Source organism: Coturnix japonica, chromosome Z (assembly GCF_001577835.2).
Source record: "Coturnix japonica isolate 7356 chromosome Z, Coturnix japonica 2.1, whole genome shotgun sequence".
NCBI classification, from domain to species: Eukaryota; Metazoa; Chordata; class Aves; order Galliformes; family Phasianidae; genus Coturnix; species Coturnix japonica.
In genome coordinates, this window is record NC_029547.1 from 16,445,489 (window position 1) to 16,465,683 (window position 20,195).

At 38.4% G+C, this 20,195-nt stretch overlaps 1 protein-coding gene across 2 annotated transcripts in view; it reads left to right on the forward strand.

The window, feature by feature from the left end:
* The window catches only part of PARP8 (poly(ADP-ribose) polymerase family member 8), a 114,031-nt gene that overhangs the window by 35,206 nt on the left and 58,630 nt on the right, over positions 1 to 20,195 (forward strand). For both annotated transcript variants that reach the window (XM_015848681.2, XM_015848682.2), the window contains exon 3: positions 17,032 to 17,069. In XM_015848681.2, the coding sequence (XP_015704167.1) occupies positions 17,032 to 17,069 (38 nt within the window). The remainder of the gene's footprint in view (positions 1 to 17,031; positions 17,070 to 20,195) is intronic.

Genomic DNA, 20,195 nt, shown 5'->3' on the forward strand with positions numbered 1-20,195 from the left:
CTTGGAGCTTATTTGCCAGCTCTGCTTCTGCGTGCAGTTAAGTTGAGCCAGAGGAGGTTCAGTTTGGATATTAAGAAAAATTTCTTCTCAGAAAGATTTGAAACTGGCTGTTCAGGGAAGTGGTAGAGTTACCATCCCTGCAGGTTTTCAAGGAAAGGGCAGACATCACCCTGAATGACATGGTTTAGTGATAATGTGGTGATGGTTGGAGTGGGTGATCTTAGTGGTCTTTCCAACCTTAATGATTCTGTGATTCTGTGCTCTGCTGGATGCAGCCAGGGATGTTAGTTGCTTTATGAGGTGAGACTTTGACATATCTCAGTTTCACAAAGAGTTTTAGTAAAGTTTCTGTAATTGTTTCTGATTTGAAACCTATCTTCTTGGTTTGAGAGCACTGCCAAGCAGAAATGGAGAGTGACTGCTGTTTACTATCTGAGAATGTAGCCATTAATTTATTTTTAGTTTGTATCTTACTTAGAATTATAAGGTTTCGCTATAATGTGTAATAAGTATGAGTTGTTCATCTGTAGTTTTCAAAGCATTTTGCAGAGAGTAACAGGAAGCCTTATCCTCAAAGCCACAGAAAGACATTTGTTTGTCACCAGGTACAAAGCTCAGAATTAATCTCAATTTGTTTTTACTGGGCCACACCCCTGCCATTCTCAACTGTTGAAAGATACTGATGTCTAAACTCAATATAAGGGTACAAACCTACAACCTCAAGCTGATGTTCATCACTCCAGACTTGTTCTCAGGGAAGATAACATGATTTTTAGTTAACATTTATCTCCAGTCAAAATGCAGGGCTCCTGTTAGAGATTCTGTGGTGTTAATATGTCTGTTTTTCAGTTTGTCAGTTTTTACTCTTATATTACAAGTTTGCACAGATAGAACATCTGGAAAACTTCCTGCATTGTTTCTTACAATTGATCTTTGCAAGTTTGTGAGCTGTGAGGGTTCTTCTTAGGATATCTTTAACCATACTTCAGTAGACATGCAATTCTTCCTATACAGTAATCAGATAAGTAGTTTATAATTATTTACACGAATCCTGCATGAAGATGGTATCTGCTAGGAATGTCTGACACTGGTTGCATGCCAGAAGGAAGCAGTCACAGCTCCGTGTCCTCCAGTCCAGCTGGCAGTGCAGCTGAGCATGTATTCACAGTAGACTCAACAGACTGAGCATTCCCACAGCCTAGCAGTACAAGTGGCATAATCCTGTCCCACTCTGGCAGACCAGATTGAAGGTCTGTTAGTGGGAAGTGTTTATGCTGTGGGTCCCTCCGGTCACTGGACACAGGTGAACTTAGAGGCTCCGTTTCCCTGGTCATTCTCTAGTTGCTGCACCCAGTCCCCCAGACCCTGGCACGTACACAGAGCAGAGTCACTCATTCAGGGAAAGAGTGAGAAATAGTTCCCTGAGAAGAGAGACCAGCACGCCCTGACCAGGCCCAGGGCAGGACTAGGCAAGTATACTGCCCAGCACAATTAGTATTTCCCTTTTTCCTTCTGTTCTCCTATGCGTATTCCTCCAAACCAGCTTTCCCCACTTTCCCCACTTTCCCTCTAAGCAATCCATCATAAATACTGCGTACTCCCAAGGTTCTCTTTCCCAGTATCCCATAATGTGTTCCAGGTCCCCTGACCATACCTCTTCTGAGGAGCTTCCCTCTTTGGCCCCATGTTGGATGCCATCCCCAAGCTACGGGACTGATGGCTCCCCCGGGGCTCCCTTGCTCTGACCAAGCTGCATGGATCCCTCTGCCTGCTTTCGTGCCCCTCTGCTCCAGCATGTATTTGGCATTGTTCATCTTGACACATAACGGTAACACCAGTAAAGCATGTAGGGCCCCAGTTTTCCTTACAGTTGTATAAAATGTCCCCCTGCCAGCTCCAGAGGCCTGCTGCTGCTAGCAGATCCAGCTAAGGGCTTTGTTGTCACAGACACCCATCATATGTGAATGCCGTGGAGATCTCCCTCAGCCTCATGTTCTGCATTCTACTGAGTCATCGGGTTCTTTCCTGAGGGCTTTATCTGTCTATTAATAAACTGACTGGTATTACTTTCACTTGTGCCTAGGCAGACATGAACTTCTTGAACTCTTTCTCTACTTATTTTAATTAAATACAATTTGAGGGCAAACTTTTTTTTTTTTTTTTTTAAACTGTATATCTAAGTCTATTAATGGGTTGTAAAACAAAGAGCCATTTGGCTTTATCTCTCATACTGGATCCTCATCTAATGAAATCTCTACTTGCCCAGTTCTGCATGAAGGTTTTTAAACTCATAGGAGCAATTCTTCTTCTATGGGAATGAATGTGAGAATTCCACTAGTTCTAATGGCATATTAATTTGGAAATGTAATCACCACACTTTCATATTCATCTTTTCAACTCACACATTCCTTGGATTAAAACATCTTTGCCCTCTCTTTCCCTGGCCTCTCCTGTGAAAAAGGGGCTGGCAGGTTGTTTTCAGTTCTTAAAGGACTGAAGGTTCATTTTTTTTTATGCCTGTGGATTTGATGGAAGAGGCTGTAAAAGGAGGAACAAGCAGCCTTTGGCTTAGAATTTTGTGGTCTAAGTGGTCAGCAAGGAGACTGGGTGGCCCTGAAGATAAGAAACTCCTAAACTAAATGGTTCACATTCCTAGACTTATAATTGCCTGAATGAGCTGTTGGTCTGTTATTTTTTGTTTGTTTTGTTTGCTTGGTTGTTTTTGCTTTGTTTTCTGTTGTTGTTTTTAGATTAAGGTTGTAGGTTCTGCTTGCACAGATATTGTAATGAAATCAAATATAGCTCTCTGGGAATACGTCGTATAAATTGCTGATGCCTATGTTTGCTTACTTTGTTAGAAGCATTTACAGAATGCTACTTCACTTCCGCTTCTTTCCTGATCTAATAAAGTAAATGTAGTACATCAAGTGAAATTAGCTTCATTTCACACTTAATAGTTGATCCAGTGCCCTGCTGATCTTTGTTTTATTTTTAAAACAAATTCGAGGAACAAAATGTAGTTATTTCTATATAATTTCATTTATTTCTAATTGCCATTTTTGGAGGCAAGTGGTTTTGATGTTAGGAAGATGTAGAGCTCATTAGACTGATGTTCATTAGGTTAGAATGATGTGGTGAAATCACGGGGAAATACAACAAATTGATTAAAAGATTGATTGTGAATTATAGTAATGACTTATTAAAGCTAAGTTTTGTTAGTGCTGTGAAGTGTATTGTGTGAGAGCAGTTTTATTTCCCAAGTTTAAAACAGAATAGCATTCAGATGGTATTTCAAATGATCTGTAGTGCAAATAAGGTTTTAAAAAATATAACATTGAAAAGGAGAGGAGTCAATCAATATGAAAGACTCATAGCCTGCAGAGGACAGCAGTTTTGCTAGCATTGAAGAATTTTATGAGAAAGGATGGCCTGCCAGCTAGTGTGTGCATACAAAAGATATTGTTCCCTATTCCTGACTATCTTTGTGAGCTTTTGGTGTCCTTCATGTATGTTTCCTGCCTATGAGACAAAAAGGTATAAGTAACTTTCCCTCCAAAGCTTGATACCAGCACTTTTAGTGGCACTCGCCCATTGCTGGTGACCAGAGAGAGCAGTAAATATGTCTTCTGGTGGTCCAGCAAAGAGAGAAACTTGGGGAGAGAGGGCAGAGAGACTTATTTCTGTTTTCTCCAGCTGACGGTGTGTTTTGCTGCTAAATAACATGGGAACTGAATTAGGCAATGTTTAGACATGTTTTTTTTTTCTTTGTTTTTAAAAAAAAAAAAGCTTTAAATTTACTTACATTGCTTACAGTGGTGGTCTTGTTAAATGCTGTTAGTTAGTAGTTCTGATTACGTCATGCAGGTTGCTGCTAAGTTAGATTTTCCTTTATTGCATTGTCGTGCAAGGTGCTAAGCAGCATCTGTTTCCACAGACTTCTCACAGGAGCTGGGAACACAGCATGTCCTTGGAGGTGGCAGCTCCTCCTGAGACTGGATCGCATGCAGTCTAATGTAATTTAAAAACATGATAAAGCTTTTCAAATGCTTTGATTAATACATCATGACCTCTCCCACAGTAATAATTTCAGTGCTTTAATATAACACTGAAAGTATTTCATTAAGCAGTAAAATGCTGCTATATTTTTCAGACCCTTTGCTATACATGTCCCGGTATGAAAGGAGACTGTTATTTTCCCCTTAATTTCTCTGGTGCAAATAAGTGCTACAGCTTTACTGTTCCATTTCACCCCAGGCAATAATTTTGAACAGTTATCCCACTTCTCTTGGGCTTAATGACGCTATCAGATGATGGAAAGTGAGTGACCTTTCAAAATGGAGTGAACTATAATCACTCCGCCTTCGGCCTTCTGGTTTGCTGTAGCACCTGATGAGTCTGTGGAAGATATTTATTGATCTAGGTACTCGTATGACTCACATCACTGATGTGTCTGGTGATAAACAATTGTATAATCAGGTGAACAGTTTGACCCACATCTGTGGATAAATGTTGAGGGGGAATATTTTTGAGGATATTAAAATGCAGTGTACCCACACACCTGGGGATCTGCGTCAGTGTGACTCAAGGAGAGCTCCAACCCTCAAACTAAAAAAAATAAATCCAAGTGTTCATATTTACGTTGTTTTAACTCTGTATTCTTTGAATGATTAGCAGTTCACTTACTCAGTGCTCTGAATGTCTTATATCCTGGCATGCCCAGAAAGACACTTAGAAAATTGGTTAAACTGGTCCAGATTTTAAGAGGTAGATGTCTGAATCAGACTTCTGTTTCTCTGTATTTAGGATGCTTGAGAACAGTGGCTTCAGTAAGCAGGGTGACATGCATTTGCAGCTGCATTGCTGCTTCCATTATTGCTTTCTCTGCAGCCTGGGGCTCTGCTAGCTGTGCAGTTCTTCAAGTCACTGCAGGAGCATGTTATCAAAGCATCAGAAAGGAAGACATTTTTCTTTGTGGTTTGATCTTTTTTTTTTTGATAGGTTAAATTTTGCTGTTTACCTGATACTCTGTGATAGTTTACATCAATATTTGTTTTTCTGCCTTTATTAAGGTGGGTATTCAGATTAGGAGTCCTGCATTAGTGAAATACTTATTGGTTTTAATCTTACATTAGCAGAAGGCTGATGTTTCCTGGCCCTGGTTATTCTTCCACTAGTCTTAGTGGAAATACTTCACAAACTAACTGATTACAGAATCTATAACTCACTGATTATTTCCAGTCTCCAGGACACTTTCCAGATTTTGATGTTAGTGGAGTATGCTGAACAGTACAAACAGGCCAGGGAGTAAAGAAGGGATGAAGCGAATACATTTTCTCTGTTTGTTGCTATAATTGTAGATTTGCTGATGAAGAAGATGAAGATAAGGGTAAACTATTCTGAAGTTTGTGAGAGTTTTGCCCATTGAATGTCATGGGGCCAAGATTGTTGTCTGTGAGAAAAGTGTGTAGCAAGTTTGAGAACCTTTCCCTGAGTCATATTTTATCTATTTCTCAAAGGTACTTTACAGTCAGGCCTTGCAGAAAGCGTCCAACTCAGAATTTATCACCTCTTTCTATACCTAAATTAGATACTGAATTATCTAAAATAGTAGATATATGCTGATGAGATTTTGAAGGGAACATATATAGGTGTTAGTTCTCCACAACTATTTTTGCTTAATTATTTTTAAAATATAGACTTCTTTTCAAAACTGCAGATGATTCCCGTGATCTCTGTTAGTGAAGTAAGGGTTTAGCACATGTGAGAGGTGAACCGTTGTCTGAACACTTTGTGGTTACTCATCACCTCTTAAGAATGTGTGCATTTTTCATTATCAGAGGCATGTAGCAAATCACAGCAACAGCACTGAGAATAGAACAGCCTCTTCCTTTCCAAAAATACAGGGACTTCCTAATCAGTGTTTCATCTGACATGTAATTAGTTCTCTGGGATGTTGGAGATCTAATTTAGACTAGTGGAGGGATCTTTTTTTAAATTATATCTTTACAAATTAAAATAGTATTCAAAATCTACCTATGTGTTGGCATGGTGTACTAAAATTAGATTATTCTTTTTTGTTCAGCAGTTTACTAGAGCATCTTCTATGGAGATATCTGCCAGACAGTACTCATGCACGTTTGTGTTTCGTATGAAATGTGATTTTATGAGAGCAGTCATGTGTCTAGAAGCATTCTGTGACCCAAGTAGAGTATGAATATTTAGGGATTATTCCATATTAGATGTGCTGATATTAAATGATCAGATGAGCTGATGCTCAAAAAAAAAAAAAAAAAAAGAAAAGAAAAAAAAAGAGAAAAAAAAGTTGCAGAATGCATTCTGTTGCATTATCATGAAGGAAAAAAAGTGTATGTGATGTTCAAAAACAGCTAAAATTCATGAGCATTGGGTAGAAAAATCTGCTTCAGAACTTAGATGATGCTGCCTCTTCAAATGTATGAAAAGTTATTTAACTTAAATTCCCTGCTGCTGTTATTCTGCACACTACTGAAATACTGTACAGACAGTATACTTTGATTTTTTGTGTGTGAGTCACATTGAGAGTCATCAATGTCATATTCAACCTAGAACTTTGTTCTCAGAGCTACTCTTGAGAAGACAAGTAACATTCTACTCATTCAGAGCTCTTTGAAACTAGCAGTGGGAAATGCATTAGTTAGTATCCTTGCCAGTACAAAATTGTTCCATGAATTTTAGTTAAGCTCTTTCTCCTGACTGACTTTAAATGGCTATGTGATTAGCTTGCCACCACTTCCGCAGGAAACTAATTTACTGTCTAATGGGGTTCACCATTTCTGATTTTTGTCTGAGTTATACTTTTCCCTCTAACTTCACCCAAGCATGGCTTGCCATTTTCCCTTGGGCAATCATATAAACATGATACTCATCTTCCTGTTTGCCTTCTGGAAAATATGTCTCAGTGGCTATCATATTTCCTACCACACTTGCTCATCGATTTGCCACACTGTATACCTAGCTGTCTGAAACAATTCACATTTTATTCCTTGTCAGCCTGTTCAGACAGTTTGGCAATAGTTTCTTGATGAATCCTGAACTCCTTCCTTTTTACTGACATCTTTCTAATGCTTAGGACAACGTGTACTCAATGTTGTATTTGAAGGTGTCCTCAAACTGGATCTGTCATATTTGAAAAGGAAAAGAAAACAGGCTGTCCTTTCCCATTGTCATCTCATTGTGAATCCTGTGTTTTGTTTCCTGTTCATGAGTGCATGAATATGATATGGTGGCAGAGGTGTCACAGGCACTCTTGACCACTTGACCACTCTCCTGATTATGTTGCCCCTGGCACCGCTCTTATTGGTGGGTCTAATAGATTGTTGAGGTAAAGCCTGCCTCTGGCCATAACACATTCTTGTGAGTCTTTAGAGCACAAATACAATATTTAACTTATACCAAGTAGTTTTTGTGAATTTGTTTGTGAGGAAACTAGGAATATTTTTGATTCTGTCATGTATGACAAACAACTGCACATTTCAGTGTGTTATCTCTTCCTTGCACAGCAGTGGCTGTTGTGCACCTCACTAGATAAACAAGCAAAATGCTAATTAGGGAGTGCTCTAAGAATGTTGCCTGTGACACTCCTCCCTTGCTGCATGTTGTATGTAGAGGTAGGGAGCTGCTCTGCTTGCTAGGGGCCCAAAGACATTTAACAGTGAATATGTTGAGGGATTTATGGATGCTTCATTTATGGATTTAATTATTATCAAGAAGCTAGATTATCTGTTAAAAAGGTTGGCTCAGACTTTCTCTGACATGACTTCCTCACTACTGTTGCTTGGGCCATTGGTATGCTGTAGTTGTTGAGTCTGCAGTTTACCCTGTTTCTCTGCCATGGGATCACAGTAAATTCTTTTCTTGACCCTTTCTTCTTGTTTTGAAAGATCTCAACACTGTGGCTTTGTAGAGGGGATGGAAAGGTTTCTTCTGTTCAGCTGATGTTTGTTGATATCTAAGTTACTAGAGTTATAGGCAAAAGAATAAGCCTCAGAAAAGCCTTCCAGTAAGAACAGTGTGGGCCAAAATCTCAAGGCTGTGAGATAACTCCTAACTGATTCCAAAAAGAGCACACCATGTTGTTGTTTCTGACAGCAATGCTCCAAAAAGAAAAGAAGATGAACAGTGGGAAGTTTTTTTCATCTTAATTGGAAAAAATACAGCTCTGGAACGAAGGTGACCAAAGGCTATGATTTTATATACTCATTCAGTGTCCAGAGTTTCTTTTGCATCCTTTCTACTGGGGAAGGCTGAACTTGGCTGGAGAACTAATGTGGAGGATGGAGAGAAAGAATGCAATCTGGTGGGACCAGTGGAAAGAAAATGAGCACAAAGGAGAGATTTAAAGAGTCAGTATCAATCTGGAGATGGTCAGACTGGGTGACTGCAAGAGGAAACCAAAGGCACCATGTATGTGTTCTTAGGTGAAATAATCTGCTGCTGATATAGCCTAATTGTGGACAATCTGACATTGAACATATAGCCATATTTTAGGGTAATTTTATGTAGAAAGCATGTCATAGAATCATAGAATCCTGAGAGTTGGAAGTGACCTTTCAAAGCCATCTAGTCCAACTCTCCTGCAGTGAACAAGGTCCCTACAGCTAGATCAGATTGCCCAGGGCCTTATCCAGCCTCAAAACAATACATGGCACGTGCTTTATTTTTTTCAAGTGTCCTTGGTAATCTTAAAGACTATCTTCATGTTTGCTGGGGTGTCATCTAATCTCAGATTTCTTCACATTTACTAGAAGCTATGCTTTTTCTTTTTTTTTTTTTTTTTTAATTGAAAGCTTTGCACAAGGGAATGGTTGAGCTGCAGTCTTTTGCATCCACTTTATTTGAATAACATGCTAAATCAGGCAGCTCTTTATGAGTAATGTTCACCATTTGTTCAGGTATGCTTTGGTTGTATGAAAGGACCAGTAGTAGAGTTATTCTTGCTGACAAATGCAAACATGTAGTAGTTTTGACTCAGGACCACTTTTCCTCCGGGTTGTCAATAAATGAAAGCAGTGCCATTTTTGATGTATTGACATTGCTTGTATCTCTTTGAAATAGTTTTCATTTGTCATCAGAAGAAGTGGTAGATTTGCCTGTAACCTCTTATACATAATCACACGTGCACATTCTCCAACAACCAGAGGAAAAGATATCTCAGTCATCTGTTATTCTTTACCATATAACTGCAGGCATGCTATAGGGAGATTTGATGCATAGTGAAAGGAGTGCATGCACAAATTCAGTTCTTTGTTATCAGCGGACTCTATATAGCAGTAAGAGTAGATGTTCCTGATTTTGGGTTGTCAATTATTGGATGGCAGGGGACATGAAAACTCAAGGAAGTAATAATGTGTTTCAGAAGGAGATTTAAAGTGGCCTGTATGTTTGAAAACAAATTTCTGGGATGCACACATACACATTCAAAATGACTTAACGAGTAGTTAAAAAGCTGTTTAGCATTAAAAAGTCCATGAGCATTTTTCTTATTTCAATCAGGAATCCACAAAATGGCACAGATTTAAAACGATTCACAGTCCAGTTGTATAGGAAGCTGCAAATGTGTAAAACAATCTATCACCAAAACTTGTGCCCTGTGGAATACGACTTGAAATTTTTAGCAAAATAATTTACTTCTTCTTTGTAGAAACACCAGGAGAGTCAGTGGCCAGAAATTTTGTATTTTCTCTGCAACTTACCTGCAATCTTGTCATGTTCTAAGAACTATGTTGAACTTCAGTGGGATTTAATTCAAGTTCTGAATTCCCTAACATAAAAGAAAACGAAATTTTGTCATTACAGGATCACCAAGGTTGCAAGAGACCTACAAGATCATCCAGTCCAACCAACCACCCATCACCAGTAGTTCTCAGTAAACCATGTCCTTCAATGCAATGTCCTTGAACACCCCCAGGGTCGGTGACTCCACCACCTCCCTGGGCAGCCCATTCCAGTGCCTGATCACTCTTTCAGAGAAGTAGTATTTTCTAACATCCAGCCTGAACCTCCCCTGGCACAGCTTGAAGCCATTCCTTCTAGCCCACCACCACTTACATGAGAGAAGAGGCTGACCCCCAGCTCACTACAAGCTTCCTTCAGGTAGTTATAGCAATAAGATTTCTCCTGAATCTCCTCTTCCCCAGACTGAATAATTCCAGCTTCTTCAGCTGCTCCTCATAAGACCTGTGCTCCAGACCCTCACCAGCTTTGTTGCCCTCCTTTGAACACACTCCTCAATGTCTTGCAGTGAGGGGCCCCAAACTGGACACAGTTCTCAAGGTGCAGCCTCACCAGTGCTGAGTACAGGGGAACAATAATCTCTCTGCTCCTGCTGGTAACACTGTTTCTGACGCAAGCCAGGATGCCATTGGCCTTCTTGTCTACCTGGGCACACTGCTGGCTCATGTTCAGCCACACATCAATCTATATCCCCAGGTTCATTTCCTCTATACAGTCTTCCAGGCACTCCACCCCAAGCCTGTAGTGTTGCCTGGGGTTGTTGTGGCCAAAGTGCAGGACCCAGCATTTGATCTTGTTGTACCTCATCCCATTGGCTTCAGCCCAGCCCTCCAGCCTGTCCAGATCTCTCTGTATGGTCTCACTACCCCCAGGCAGATCCACACTCCCAGCCAACTTGGTGTCATCTGCACTCAGTGAGGGTGCACACAGTGCCCTTATCCAGGTCATCAATAAAGATACTGAAGAGGACAGGCCCCAGTCACTGATGCTGGAGATGTTCAAGAAACATGTGGATGTGGCACTTAGAGAAATGGTTAATTGGGCACAGTGATGGTGGTTTGGTGGATGGACTAGATGGTCTTAGTAGTCTTCTCCAACCTTAGTGATTCTATGATTCTGTTTTTTTCTGTAAGAAGGAAAGAAGGCCGAAGGGCACAAAAGTAATAGGAATCCACAGAAAGATTTGGAAGCATTTTCAAAGATTAGGAAACCAAGCAAGATGAGAATGGAAATACGTTTTTTTGTATTTAGTGGTCATTTGTGAAATGTTGCTTTTCTGTTACATGTCATATGTAGATTTAAAAAAAAATAAAAATAATAATTATAAGAAGAAATTGGTAAAAAATTACAGTTTCTGTTGCATCTGTTCATCTGGACCTTGTTCATATTCCTTCCTACTGCTTCATCCAGAGTAGAAAGTGAAAACACATCTGTGTCATGCTGCATTTTCAGAAATATTATATAGGATCTCAACCCAAAATATTCACCAGTATAATTTTATTTTTCTTGCAAGAATTTCACTAACCTTTCTTTCAGCTTGCTGACTTGTTCAGAAGTTGACCCTCGCGTATAATAAATCCCACAGCAGAATTTGATCTTCTATATTTGTTCATAACTTACTTTGCTAGCAGAGTCTTAGTACTGCTTTTCTTGTACAGAGCTTTGCGCATCCTCTTCTTGCATTACTTCACTGATGAAATAGATTGTGGATTTTGACTATCAAACAAAAAGTAACCTATGAATTCTGTAGCTCTTGATGCATAAAGATGAAGATAGTCTTATTTACTCTCTTCTTATATTTTGTTATAGATAGGCTTTAGACTATCATAATGTTCCTCATGCCAAAAAATCTTGTTTCTGCAAGCTTGTTAGCCGCACATGGAGCTCTGGCTCTAGTAGAAAGAGCTAAAACTGGAATAGAAACTACATCACAATTTCCACACTTAATAAGGCAGTAAGTCAGCTGTTGCCATGGGACAGAGCTGGTTGAATTGTCAGAACGGTTCCATAGGCATAAATCTTAGACTTGTACCAGATGCTTCACGCTGTTTCTGCTGTGCAAAGCAGTTGGAAATTCAGCTTGAAGGATTTCTTTCCTAGAGAGAAACTGCAGGTGGCATAAAGTAGAGATAAAGTGAATGTGATGGGAAGATACCTCATACGCTTCTGCTACAGTGTCACTGTTGTGCCTTCAGGATGCATGTCTCACCCTATGGTTTATGCCATGATAGGTAAAAAACACAGTTCAAGGCATGAAAAACAATCCTATAAATTGATTTAGAGAGATACAGCCAGGCAAAATGTTGGGTACAAGTTCTTCAGGAAGCCTGTATTTTCAAAAAACCTTGCTCTTTCTAGATTATTTATTTTATTTTTTATTTTTTTACTAATCCTCTAGAAACAAAACCATTGTTATATTTAAGGGAATGAACAGGTACAGTAACTTTTGTTAACTTTTCTGCCTGCTGCAGTTTACATGATTCTGTTTATTTTGTTTATTTATTTTATTTGCTCGGGTGCTTACATTTTTGGATATTGTTTTGCCTGGTAGTATGTTCAGTTTGGGCCCCAAAAGACATGTCTTACATGCAACTTCTGTGCAGGAATGCAGTTTTCTGTCTCAAAAATGTTGCTTGGTTGAGACAACTGAAGACCCTTTAGGCCTAACTTTCTCAGATCCAAGTGCTAGAGGCTCGTATTTCTGGCTGCATATACTGCATCTACTCACTAAGTAATTTGGGTTTGGATCCTGCCTTTAGAAATGGCTCCGTAAATCTGCAAAGACTAAATGTCCAGCTTAACTTTTGGAAATTACAGTAATAACAAATGTGGGTGAAGGTAGTTGTTCTTTATCAGATTGGGACAGATTCATGTGAAAAACATCAATTATGTTTTGGCTCTCAATCTACGTTATGACTTAACTCATGAAGGCAAATAGATCTTTGCAGGATAATATCTCTGAATAAGGAGTATTTTATGGTTAAACATATTACAAAACGTTTGCAGGAAGTACCTTGTGAATAAAATTGTTACTAAGGCTGGAGCTCTGAATGTTCATATTATTATAAGCAATAAGAAGTTTATATTAAAATCTCATAAGCGAAACATGACATTTCTCACTAATTTCATATGGTGCTTTATTGTTTTTCAAAATAGCAAAAATTTTACAAGACCATTTATAGACTGAAGGTTGTTCTGAACTTTTAGGGTGAGAAATATATGTACCGCAGGATGCCCTGTGGAGAGGGTCTGAGCTGAATAAAGCAGAAATAAGATGATCATTGAGGCTTTGTTTACAGCCAAGAGTTTAACTGTGCTCAGGTAGTAGAAGCAATAGAATGAAACTAGCAAAGGTGATGGCTGGCTGGTTGGAATGTGTTTATGGGAATGGGTGTAAATTATAGTGTTATAAGCTGTATTTATAGCAGTGAAACTGTACCAGGGTTGTACAGAGGAGCTGCTTTGCCAGAAGAAAAGATCACATCCCTCACTGAAATAATCATGTTTTACTTCAGTGCGGAGTGTGGAGACCAGGCCCAAATTCATTCCAGTTGCATTTTTGAGTACATTTCTGAGCAGGCTTTCTTTGGCTCTGGGAGGATTTAACACTGAGAGGTGTGAACATCTGCGCCTTCACTGAAGTCTGTGGTTTTTGAAGGTGCTTTAAGCTATCTGTGTCTTGTGTTTCTGTCTTGGCTACAAATCTTCTTAAATAAGTCAATGGGAAAACATTTCAGCACTGCAGGACTGGAACCTCTTGAGAGACCTCTGTTAGCCTGCTGTAGCTGTGATTCTGATGGCTCAAGTGCACAATTGCTAAGAAGCAGTTTATCCTTACTGTAGAAACTGTACACAAATGTGATCATATATGGCAGTCCCAGAGGCGAGCTGGAACAGAAAAGTGAGTTGTGCTCTGTTCAGTGGTTGTGGCTTTTTTGTTTCCATAGCCCCCACAAAACTAACATGTGCCTATGGGCCCAAGCAAATCACTTCCTCTCTCTGATGGCTCCAGTAAGCAGTTTTCTTCTCTCCAAATAGCATTTTAAGTGTGTGCAAGTGGAATGACCTATCCTAAAGGATATACTTGTGAGAGTTCTTTCTGATGTGATACTTCTCAACATGCAATGACTTGGGACGCTGAAGCTCTTACAGCACAGAGACCTCAATGTGCGATGAAAATCAGAATTTAAATGGAAGATAATTTTATACATTCTCTCTCTCCCCCGCCTCCTCCTTCCCCACATTTAAAAAAAATAATAATAATAATTAAAAAATATATATATATATATATTTAGAATGGGGAGGCTAACAGTGTGAGCAGGTTAAAGACACCCAACACAAGAAATAAACAAATGCTGAACTGAGGACTAAGCTACATGTATTCACTTATTAATCTGAATCAGTAGAATTTCTAATAAAAGTTGCTGTTTTATCTAATTGGTAGTAAATATCCCATTTTCAAATATTTTGCTCTTTAGACTTTGGTTGATATCTCCTTAAAAATCTCTCCTCTGGAAATGACATCAGATTTTGGTGCAAAATTTTACCTGTGATAGGACTTTTTATTACTAGATTTACAGAAAAAAAAATATATATATATATAAATATATATTTCATATAATTTCTACCTTTCCCTTTCCTGGTAATATTCATCACTGTTCCGAGACCACTACTGGAACTTTTGGAGCTATGTATTTGCTGAATTTGCTTACAGTCATTGCAAGAGGTGGTTTGAAGTTATTTCTAACCTGAATCTTCATAAATCTTTAGATTTATTTCCATCTTACAAATACTTTTTCCCAGAAGGATATTTTTTTGTGAGTTTCCATTTAATGTAACCACAGCTGCTGCTGTCACAGCTCCTATATGAAGAAGGAAGAGAAAGACAATTTTACAGGGTTTCTGCACATAAGAGCATAGAGTAACTCACAAGGGGAGCAGCCTGTGCAGGCTATCTGCTCTGCTCAAAGTAGGACCAAGTTGGAAGTGTCTTCATAGTTGAATTACATAACAGAGAGCGCTTTACCAAAGAGTTTTGAATATCTTCATTAGAGGGAGTTCTGTAGCTACTTGAGCCCCTCTTCCTCTCTTCAACATGATTTTTTTATTATTATTTTTTAATTTTATTTATTTATTTCTTTATTTAAATGTAAATACACAGAATCTCCCTGCTTTGCTTCTGGTTTTAAAATGGAACATGGAGTGTTTCATGGAATCATAGAATCAGCTTGCTTAGTTCTAGAAAGATTTTTCTTTTCTTTGTGAGGAAAGCCTACACTTGAACATCATTCTGTTTAACAGCAGTGAAACAACCTCATATACAGCAGTGACAGCAGAAAAGAATGCAAGCTGCCAGTCTAAAAGAGTGAGACTGAAGTACTGCTTTGGGTAAAAGTCATGGTTGCAAATGCAAATTCTAGAAGATAGTTTTACTAAGAACAGACTCTTTAATAACTTACTGCTGTTTTTGTTGATTTTATGCTTTGTGTTTTGTTGTTGTGGTCTTTTGTACCAGAGGACAAAGCTCTCCACAAGGCTGTACTGAGATGCATAATATTCCCTTATTTTGAAATATTTCTCTTCTCAAAATAATGACACTTCATGCCATGAGAGACTAACTGTATTTCAATATCCCCCAGTGCTTAGGGAAAATGCTCCAAGATAATGAGTTACAGATGATTCCTACCCAAATGTCTAGAAGAGAGCTAAAGGAGAAAAGTCACAAAATGTTGACTTTACACAGTGATGGTATTTAATCCTGGCATGACTGAAGCATCAAGAGTTGTGTGACTAAATCCATTGTCAGCTATAATAAACACTCTTTCTGCTTCCATTTGTGTGAACATGTGCAGCTCTTGAAGAAACAGGCATCTTTGCTTCTTAGTCAAACAATACATAAAACAAATTCTGTTAGAAAGGATTATGTGCAAAAACAGGTGACAGAGCTATATTGTAATACACTGATTTATGGAAGAAAGCATGAGATCTGTTTTTTTGTTTTGTTTTGTTTTGTTTTTGTCGGATTTTTTTTTTTTTTTTTTTTTAAATTGATTGCCTCCTACCATCACTGAATTGTGAAAGTAGAAAGTAGAACTCATTTAGCTGAAGTCCTTGAGAGGGAAAGAAAAGATTGTACGTGAACTCATTTTATAGTCTACTTGGGAGTTGTGTTCATGTAATTGAAAAGGATGCACTGAATCTGTTTTCAACAATGCACAGTAAAATTTATTATGAGAACTGTGCCATCCTGTCTTTGTCTATCTGCTTAATTCACTACAGACATGAACATGCATCGTGTATTATTTAAATGTGTAGGTTGATACATACAGTTTATGGAATTTAGAGATGGAAAGAACATGAATTATACAACAGAAAGCTTTCAGCATGTTGTGGAATTGATTTTTTATTTTTTATTACTTCTTTTAATCAAAATGAGCATGTACATAAACCTTAAAAAAAAAATTTAAAAAAAAACTAAAAAAAAAGAAAGAAAAGAAAAAATCAAAGGGGTAGTGAATTTAGTGAGCCTAGACTTAGGGAAGTCACACAGAGACCAAGGTAAGTTATGAGAACAGCGTTTGTATATCTGTTTTCTGGAGAAATAGATTCAAATAATCCATGTGTAGTGGAGACATTCACTAGTGAGACCGTAGCTCTTTTAAATTTGAATTGAACTCAGCTTGACACAGGGATAAAGGTGTCAACTAAGATTTCAACAGGTCTTACAAATGCAGGGTTTTGTTGAGAGGAAGGAGCCCAGGCAGTACAGAGCCTGCACTGAATGTAACAGAAGCATAAACAGTACCCAAGTGCACAAAAGACTTCAGGCTGAGTTTTGAGTAAAGCCCTGAAAGAACTGTAGAGAAAGCTTGGCTTTTCTGTATATGATGTTCACAGAGCAACTTTTAATTTATTTCTTTATTTAGGCAAAACATGCATTGTGAAATATCACTCTGACATAAATATAATACAGTCTGTATTCTGTTTAAGAAGGTTGAAATCAGGATGTGCCAGTTCAGCAGTTAGCTTTCAGGATGGGCATGACTATTTTTCTTAGCTGAGCACTTCAAAAGCCATCAAAATAGCTGTTACCTTCTGTTCTGGAAACCATTGGGATCCTATAAATAAACATAGGATAATACAGGAGCAGGGAAAAAAAATAAATGTTACCTCAGCAGTTATTGTAATTATTAATTCTGTTGTTTCTTTTTTTCTCTTTCTTTTTTTCTTTTTTTTTTTTTTTTTTTCTTCTTTTTACAGTGTATCCTATTCAGTGCATGTCTCTGAGGACTACCCAGGTACAGTGCAACATTCTTGTTCATGACATATGTATATGTGTTACTGTAACTTACAATATTCATATGAGAATATTTGAGAGAGTGTTAATGTGTTCCAGGTGCATCCTTGTGCTAATCACTTCTCATTAGTTAGATAATTTTCACAGTCATTTCTCCTTTTCAGGCATCATTTATCAACTGGGTCAGGGTGAGAAAACCTGGTTCACAGGTTCCCTGAGACCAGTCATGTGATGCTTCCCGTGTTTGGAGCCAACACTGATAGAGGAGTGAAAAAGTGCCCAACTCGTCTTTGGCACGGTAGATAAAGCTTGATCCTTCAAGAAGCTGAGCAGTCTGGCATGAGGCCAGCAAAGCACTTCAGTGTATTAAACCTTAATGAGGCTACTCATGTTCTTTAAGTTAAGCCTGTGGACTGTGCACTGATGCTTCTCAGAGTCTGTTGGAGCCAAGGGCTTCTGTGTGGGTATGTCTTTGGTAATGTAGGCTTGCAAAGCTGTGCCCAGCTGCTTGGTCCTGCCTTTCTGCTTTACCCTGAGCTGAGCTGGTAAGAGTTTGTGTAACCATGTGGCCATTCAAGACAAGGTGTATCACCTGTATAAAAGGCAATTGACCAAGAGTAGAAGCTGATTGACATGATTCCCTTCCATGATTTTCTTCACAGACAACCTGCACAGTTACTTTGTAGGTAGAATCTCATGGCAGAGAATCTACAGAAGCAGAAATGGGAGAGTGAAGCAGGGATGAGAGCAGAAAGGCACTGTGCAAGTAGTAGCCTACAGTAATAAGTGCAGGATCGCACCACGTTGTGTATTTTGTACCTCAGAGTATTTAATAATGTTAATACTATGAATGGAATGAAAGCCTGTGTTCGTGTTTTAATTATTTTCCATAACATCTCTGTAATCTTTCTAAAAAGAATATTTCTTTTTAATTTTATAATCTTTGAAGTAGTAATGTCTTAATCTTCTTCAGTGTTAAGCAGCACTAAACTATGTCTGTTTAAAAGACCAGTTTTTGAAGCAGAAGCAGAGAAATTGGAGTCACCAGGGATGCTAAATACAACAGATTTTTTTGTAAGAATGCTCACAGCCTTTATGAGAGAGAATTTTTTTTCACTAGTAACAACTTGAGGAAAAACTGCTAGTAATGATGATCTGTTCAACAGGTGCTGCAGAAAGTTAGATTCATAAAATACGTAGTCATATTCATAAATTTATTGGTTACTTGATTGCCCTGACAATGAAAAGAGAGAGAAATAGTTGAAAAAGTGTTAATGGTTTGTTTTGTTAAGTAATGGATTTATTCATTCCAGTGATTAAGCTACTCTGAGGGCGCAGAACATTATCTCTGGGAACCCCTAAACTAAATGACAGTCCAGAGCACTGAACCAGTGATTACTTCCATGGCAAATGAGATTTAATCTCCTGGCAAGCTCTTCTGTTTGACAGACCTCAAAACTCCCTTACCAGATGTTGCTTGCAGCATGCCCCGGTTGTCTAAAGGTCTGAATTAGTTTGGCCCTACAACGTAATAAATATTCTCTGCCATTGCCCCCTATACATTAAAGCCAACTAGAATTTGATCATTTTACACTATAGTTAACTCAGTGATGAGGAGTAAACCAGCTGTGCGTGTTTATTGATTAAAATCTAACACTTCAAGCCTTTGAAAGAGTCTCAAGCTTTTGCAATGTGTACACCTGCTCTGTGATGAAGAGGTGTTTAGTGCATTAGGAATGATAATGACACTTCACTGTTTTTCAGCTTTGATCCTAAAAATAGTCAATATGATTTGGTAAGCCAGATTCTCCTCTCTTTGTATTAAATCTTGAAGTTAACATTACAGCTGATCATGGCTTTCTCTTTTCTGGCATGTATTTTTAGGAATGTGTCATGGACACATCTGAATGTGATGGTGTCCACCCTGCAAAGCTTGGTGCTGGTGTCCTCCTCAGCTCAAAGATGATTTTAAGCACTGTTACTAGTTGCTGGAGTTCAGATCAGCATGTGCTTATCAGATTACGTTTCTAACAGGATAAGTCTTTACAGATCAAGGTTTAAGTCCATTAGTGTGTAGCTATATCAAAGTTGTATCATTTGGAGATTAAAAGTATGTAATACACAGTGGATTAAGCTTTGAAATCCAGGAGATGAAGACTGGGAGAAAGCTGTCATTTGATCATAATATAAATTGCTAATGTATGTGATAAATATATGGAAAGAGAAAAAAAGAAAAAAAAACCTACAAAAAAAACTTACAAATGTTTGTTCAGCCAGAAGTGACCCCACGAGTAAATCTTAGATACTGTTAGACCTGTGGGTACTATGCATAGCTCCCTGCATTGTTATTACACATCACAGTGTTGGCACTGATAACTGTGTTTAGCTACTGCCGAATTGATTCATAAAGCACCAAAAGATTACAAAGAGCTGAACATTAAATCATACCTGTGGGAACCATAACATGACATGACAACTTTCAATAATGAAAGGTGCTTGAAAGTTTCATAATCGTGCGTGAAAGTTAAATATATGCTCACAAAGGCATGCTGTAGATGTTAATGGGAGTATTGACATGGTAGTGTCTGAGTTATTTATACATTGCTGAAAATGTGAAAATATCACTGAAAATTTTAGATGTAGGTAATAACAGTTCCACCAAAATACCTTGGTAACCATTTTCTCATAACATTGAAAAAAATAAGGAAAAATTATGCTCCTTAGGAGCAGTTATAGAATATACCATCAATGAGTAGACTGAAGTCCCATTAATATGAGTGGATCATGGCTCCTGTGAGAACAATTGCAGCAGCAAGCGTTTTGCTAATGAATGTGTTTTCTGACTGATACTTGCTGGCTGCCATAAACTTTTAGAACTGCTGCAGTCTTTTATCTGAGTTATTTGTGGATTACAGATATGTGAACAGAAGCACCATTCTCTTAGACCACGTTAGACTTTAGCAGAGGCGGAGACAAACCAGTTGGTAGTAAGTGGTTTGTTGCGTCCTTGCCTTAGATTCAGGCAGACACTGCCTTTGGGATCCTCTAGAAAGCAAATGAAAACCAGTATCTTAATTTCAAGTTTCATTAGACTGAGAGGAGAGGAGAGGAGAGGAGAGGAGAGGAG